The following is a 6,438-nucleotide window of genomic DNA, read 5'->3' as shown; positions in this document are numbered from 1 at the left end:
TTCCAACAGACACTCGGGGACATTTGGACACACATGGCTGGACAGCTCCACCCTCAGCTTGTGCAGGTGTTACTTTGGACTAGGAAAGCTCACTTCACATACCTGTGTGTGTGTGTGTGTGTGTGTGTGTGTGTGTGTGTGTGTGTGTGTGTGTGTGTGTGTGTTTCGGGGGATGGGGGGTTGTGGGGTGGGTGTGGTTGGGTGGCATGAATGTGTGATGATATGAGAGGAAGCAGGGAAGCCCACTTCTGCTTTTCACTACACAAAATCTCCTGCAATGTACAAAGTGCATCAGTTTGCTTTAGTCGGGTGAGTACAACTACCTTTGATCCACTGTGTGCGTTTCTTTTTTTTTTTTTTTTTGCTCTGCTCTGCACACACTGTGTATTAATCTACGCCCTGTGTCATGATGTTGCAGGTGGATCTGAATCATGGGAAGCTTGATTCTGATAATTCTGGTAATAATTCCCGGTAAGAAAACACTCAAATGATTGTGCAGCTTCTGCTTAGAACTTTTAAATACAATTAAGATCATTTCACAGTCCAATTTGAGTGTTTTTTGGATGTTACTGTGGGGGAAAGAGCTGCGACTGAATTTAAATGACTGATATTTTCATTTTTTTCCACAGGTGTGAGGAGTGCAGACTGGGGGGTGACCTTCAAAAGTCAGTGTGCTTTGAAAGGGACGTCAGTAGTTATAAAGTGCACGTACGACTATCCTGTTGGTCATTTTGTCACCTCAGTTAGCTGGTCTAAAGCCCAGCGTGAATCTGACAGGTGGAGTCTGGTCCCCCTGTCCAACCTCCCGTCACCCCCAAACCACTTTAGATACGTGGGCAACTACTGGAGGGACTGTAGCCTGCAGGTCAACGACGTACAGCACAGCGATGACGGATTTTACTTCTTTAAGTTTGTGACAACATTGAACAGATGGACGAGCAAATCATACGCTCATTTGTCCGTGAGAGGTGACAACAAAGTATTGCAAAGATGTGAATTTGTCATTAACCAAATATGGTTTAGTAAAATTAACCAGCTTCTTCTTCTGTTTTTGGATCAGAGCTGACTGCTGTTGGCCAGCCGAGCACTGTGACAGAGGGAGGGAATGTCAGTCTGACCTGTGTGTCAGGCTGTCTTACACCTGTAGACGTAGTCTGGTTCAGAGATGGACAGCGTGTGCTAAATCCGGTCTTCCAGGCCAGGAAAGAGGATGCTGGGAGGTATTACTGTGCCGTCCTGGGTCAAGAGACGATCAGATCTGCCGCTGTGGCTCTGAATGTTCAATGTAAGTGCAGGAGCAACACTTTCAAAACTCTTCAAAGCTCAGCTTAGCTCAGTTTTCCAGTGTCTCAGTCAGCCTTTAATCTGTCTCCTCTGTTTCATCGACATTTCCTTTTTGTTTCCATTTCAATAAACATGGAAGTGATAAGCGAAATTAAAGAGTGTCTAGGATGAAATCCTTAAAATATTTCGACAAAAAATATGACAAAAAAAAAAAAAAAAAAAATTCTCATACACAGCTGCTCTGATCTGGTCTTCTTTCTATCCAACTCTCCTCTCAATCAGATGCTCCCGAGAACGTCACGTTGTCAGTGACCCCATCAGGAGACGTCGTCAAAGGAGACTCGGTGACCCTCACCTGCAGCAGTGATGCCAGACCACCTGTGGCACAAAGCGGATACAGGCTGTATAAAGACGGCCACTTTATCGGTTTAGGACAAAATCACACCATCGCTGACATCCAGCACAGCCAGGGTGGACTGTACTCCTGTCAGGCCTGGAATAACATCAGCTGGAGGGGCATCGACTTCATTAACTCCACTGAGGTTCACCTCGATGTCCGGTGTAAGCATGTTGACTCGTCACACTGACAAGTTTGCTTTCAAATGTCTGTGTTTTCTGGACACAAACACACTATTTAGACACACAAGTAGGCAGGTTTTCACGCTGCGTTCAAGAGCTGTCAAAAAGTCAGTAAAGGGTCAACTCATAGTAGGAAACTAGCTGATATGATGACTTCTTCTGTTTGATTATTGCTATAAGTGCTGATAAAATGTTCATCCTGGCAACATTGAACGACTGACATAATGGTGATCACTTTAGAAGACACACATTTCACGAAATATGTCACATCAAACTGTTAACATGTGCAGCGTTTCTACATTTTTCAGACCATCCAGTCAACATTTCCATCTCAATGAATCCACTGCGTGTCTTAGAGGGCAGCAGCGTGACTTTGAGCTGCAGCAGTGATTCCAACCCTGCAGCAGACAACTACACCTGGTACAAGAGGACAGCTTCTCCCAACTCCACGCTCCAGGTGGGCTCAGGGCAGGTGCTGTCCATTCCCTCTGTGGACGCATCCCACACTGGACTCTACCTCTGCCGGGCCAGGAACGCACTGGGGGAAAACAACTCAACTGAGGTGCTGCTGGCCACGACGGAAGAGGAGCATGGTTTGTGTCACTTTACTGTCGAGAAAAATCATTTAAAGTGATGGACTGCTAAAACTTCCTGAATTTATCATTATATTAATCTTCTAATTTGTTTATCTAGAAAAACACATTATTTTGTATTTAAAGCAGCACAGGTAGTTAACTTTCCAATCTACCAATAGCGGTCTAACTGTAGCATGTGTCTGTCCTCAGGAGGCCAGCCCCTCGCTGTCATAGCTGGGATCAGTGTCGCTCTACTGGTGACGCTTGTGTTCGCCCTTCTGTTGCTCTGGTGTGTCAATGAACAATGGAGAGAGAGAGAGTTTGACTGAATGAATCATAATGTCATTTCCACTGTTACCACTGACTGACATGTCCGTCTCTGAATTGCATTTGCTTCTTTTTTGACGTGTTTCACCCCGTGCTGTCATGGCGTGCATGTGTGTCATCTCTTATTTTCACCCTGTGGCCATTTTTAACCACTTACTCAGCTTTTATACATGCTACTGGCTGAGGTATCTCTACGCATATATTGAATATGTACTTTTCAAAATTGTAGCTCTGTCTTTTGTTTTAACATATAGAATGATATGTAGGTTTTGAAGTTAGTGTCATTAGCATCTAGACCAATATTATGGATATAAGAGTTTCATATATTCTGTGCTATTTCCTGAGCTTTGAGGGATAAAGAAACGTTTCCTTCCTCAAATCATTTTGTACAGCTCACTTCTAACATTGTGGAAAAAGTGATGGTCAGTATGCAAATGTGTGTGTACTCAGCAGCAGTTTACAGAAGTGTCAAGCCAGAAGTGTTTTCCATTATTACAGAACAACTTCTCGAAAATGTGAATTCAAAGATTGAGCAACATGTTTTTTCAGGTTTATTTCTTTATTGGTTAATTTTAGTTTTGTTGCTGTCTTTCATAGGAGAAAACATAGGACGCATGCAGAGAAACAAGTGACTACATCTAATGTAAGTGAAAATGAAATAACTCACGAATCTGATTAAACTCTAGTAATTGAGTGTCAATGATGAAAGATTCCCATAAAAAGTCCAAATAATTATTTAAAGAAGTAAAATATCTTATATTTTCCTGTGGTGGTTTCCTCTTATGAATGTTTCTTTCTAACAGGAACTTTGCATTATTTTGCAATACAGAAACAGCAGCTCCACTTAGGTGGAGCCAAAACTCATAACAAAAACACATGAACCTACTGTTAAATAACTAAATAGAAAGAAAGCCTAATCTGACTTGTGCTGCGTCGCCTCCAGCAGACTGTGTCGGACTTCGGGCTCAGTGGGAGAGGCTCGAGCTCTTCGGCCACTGAAGAGCAGTCCGACAATGTTTATGTCAACATCCACACGCTACCATCCTGTCCTCCACCTGCTACTGACACCACTCCTCTTTCACAGAGGATCTCACACCATGAACATGACGTAAATATGGTTCACACAAACTAATGTTAAATTTATCACCTCCACTCAATCAAATGTCTGCAGATTTTGATCAAACTCTCCCCTCAGGCCCCTGCGTCTAATGAAGACGAGGTAACCTACTCAACAGTGTCCATCAAACCCAGAAACCCCAGACTTCCACACAGCATAAACAACAGCAGAGCCAGACAGGACTCCTGGTAGGTTCACTGTCCAGACGCTGACCTGATCACAGTGCTACAGCATCACTGCACGTCATACTTCATTACTCACTGACGGTCAGGTTCATATAATCAATAATCATAATAAAAAAAATGCATGATAGTGATGTAAAAAAAAGAACACTTTGTGACCTTTGACCTTCACTGAGAAACATGAAAAATTCCCATTGTTGATAACTAAGGCTGTAGACAGGATTTTACAATGCGTGGGGTCAAGAGTGCAAATTCCATCCTCCCATAACCTAAACCACTGAAGACCTTTCTCTCAGTCAAATCATTTGCAATTAGTGCTCGAATGTGTAATAATTGACCTTTTTCCAAACGCGACCCTGACACTGCTTTGGCTACAATTTGAATCCAATTTACAAGTAACATTATTTCCTCCTCAGGTCCAAAACAGGAGTGAATGATGACTCTGTGATTTACACTACAGTGGCTAAATCCAGCTGAGTGTGACTACAACCCTTCCCTCCTTTGAGAGCACTTTCATCATCACCAAGAGACCTGCAGTATGCTGAAGGTCATGTGGCGTCCTCCTGTTCAGAGAGTTTAAAGCTCAGCCTCTCAGGAGTGTGAAACTGAGATCTCAGAGCAAGAACTTTGCTTTCACAAGTGTTCAAAATATATATTTTGTTATTCTTTGTATTTATTCTATTTATGTAAGCTACAGTTTTTACAAGGCTTTTTTATCTTTATAGTTTGGTACAGAAATAGTTACTAAATACCAATGTAGGTATTTTATTTTACCCTGAATATTTTTGATATACTATAGTGATGGTTGGGAAAAGATTCTTGAAACACCAGATTTTCTGTATTTATTTTCTGTTGTGTTTCGGATGATTTTTGATTGACTGCAGTTTGTACAGTTAAGATTTAGAAAAAGAAATGGGATATTGTTACACAATGACTGTGGGCATTTATTTCAATGCAAGACTCAATGCAACAATTTATATTTTACAGTATTTATTTCTCTTGCACACATAACTGCTATAAATGTCCATACATTCATTTTGTTTCAGAGGGCAACTGGTGCTGAGCAGTAGAGGAATTCATGAATGCACATTACATTTTGTTTAGTCAAGAGCTAAAAATCAGTGCCAGAAAGCATTCAGAGGTGTTCTTGCACAAAGTTAGCTGAGATCACATTCCATCCTTTACTTTGACCAGGTGCAGGATACAGTGATATCTACAGTGATAGAATTCTATATCATGTTACCGATAATGTATCTTGAAGGTTGTATTCTACATGTATACATTTTGTATTCGCTTATCATTTGTCATGACGGCCGTTTGCCTGAAGACCAGAGTCAGTCGAAATAATTCCTTTTGATAACTGAGCAAAATCGTGAGAATTTCCATCTAGGATGTCCTCTGTTTGTCCTTAAAAAATATCTATTATTTGCAAGTGAACATAATAAAAATCAGCCTCCTTTAATGTGTAGTTGCCATGCAAAAGAAATACAATCCAAAATCTATCGCTGAAATCTTTTTGTGGCCATTTATCATTTCTGGCAAATATGATTGCAGGAGGAGAGGGAGATTTTTACTATGTAATACCAAACACTCATGCCAGTTAATGTGATGAGACATTTGGAATCAATATGTGTTGCAGAAAAAAGACGATGAAGATGATTTAGGTTGTTATTGCACTCTTGGTTTTAAGATCTGTGGATCATGAAGACATCTGTAACACGTCTAAAATAAACATCTACATAAACAAGACAGTGACTAATATTTACAAGACAACAACAAAATACTGATTTCAATATAAGCATCATCTTCATCAGACAGAACTTGCATGAATAATTATTGTTCATACAAACCTCAGGCTACTGCATATAAAAAGTGCAGACATGTATCACACAAGTAAGAGATTAACAATAAAAGTTTGATGTGTGCTGGGAATGTTTTATTTATCAATAAGTATTACTCATGAATTACTGACATTTCCCATCTCTAACTGTCTGTGTGTGTATGCCTGTGTGTATGCCTGTGTGTATGCCTGTGTGCGTGCGTGTGTGTGTGTGTGTGTGTCTTAGTTGTTGATGTAGGAGTACTTTAAGAGTTGAGTTTGCACAAGATTTTTTCTGAGTCTGCAGTCTGCACTCATTATGGCTCGCTGTGCACACTGGCTGCACTCCGGCACTTATTGTTTGAATCCTTGCAAGTACATCTGCAATGCGTAAGATGAACCTGAGCCTTTAAATTTAACTTCACCTTATTTAGCTCATAAGTTACAGTGATAGTGATTCTGGTGATGGCAGCTAAAAAATCCAAGAGCAGAAAAATAATTCATCACAGAAAAATAATCTCATTATATTTTACAAAACTTGCTTCTTAAATCCAG

General features: G+C 40.7%; 1 protein-coding gene across 2 annotated transcripts; it reads left to right on the top strand.

The window, feature by feature from the left end:
• Positions 1-225: 225 nt before the first annotated feature.
• On the top strand, positions 226-5,983 carry LOC121609968 (B-cell receptor CD22-like). Of its 2 annotated transcripts, none has more exons than XM_041941807.1 (11): positions 226-309; positions 419-471; positions 630-968; positions 1,061-1,285; positions 1,567-1,845; positions 2,172-2,456; positions 2,649-2,727; positions 3,363-3,408; positions 3,712-3,873; positions 3,961-4,070; positions 4,481-5,983. In XM_041941807.1, exons 2-11 carry the CDS (start codon positions 432-434, stop codon positions 4,539-4,541), a joined length of 1,626 nt encoding a protein of 541 aa, XP_041797741.1. In that variant the 5' UTR covers positions 226-309; positions 419-431; the 3' UTR covers positions 4,542-5,983. The 2 variants fall into 2 exon arrangements, with proteins under 2 accessions (XP_041797741.1, XP_041797740.1); XM_041941806.1 differs by having other exon boundaries at positions 3,709-3,873.
• Positions 5,984-6,438: the final 455 nt, after the last annotated feature.

The sequence above is a fragment of the Chelmon rostratus genome, chromosome 8, assembly GCF_017976325.1.
Source record: "Chelmon rostratus isolate fCheRos1 chromosome 8, fCheRos1.pri, whole genome shotgun sequence".
NCBI lineage: Eukaryota > Metazoa > Chordata > Actinopteri > Chaetodontiformes > Chaetodontidae > Chelmon > Chelmon rostratus.
Note: the sequence above shows the minus strand (reverse complement) of the source record. Positions and strands in the feature narration are given on the sequence as shown.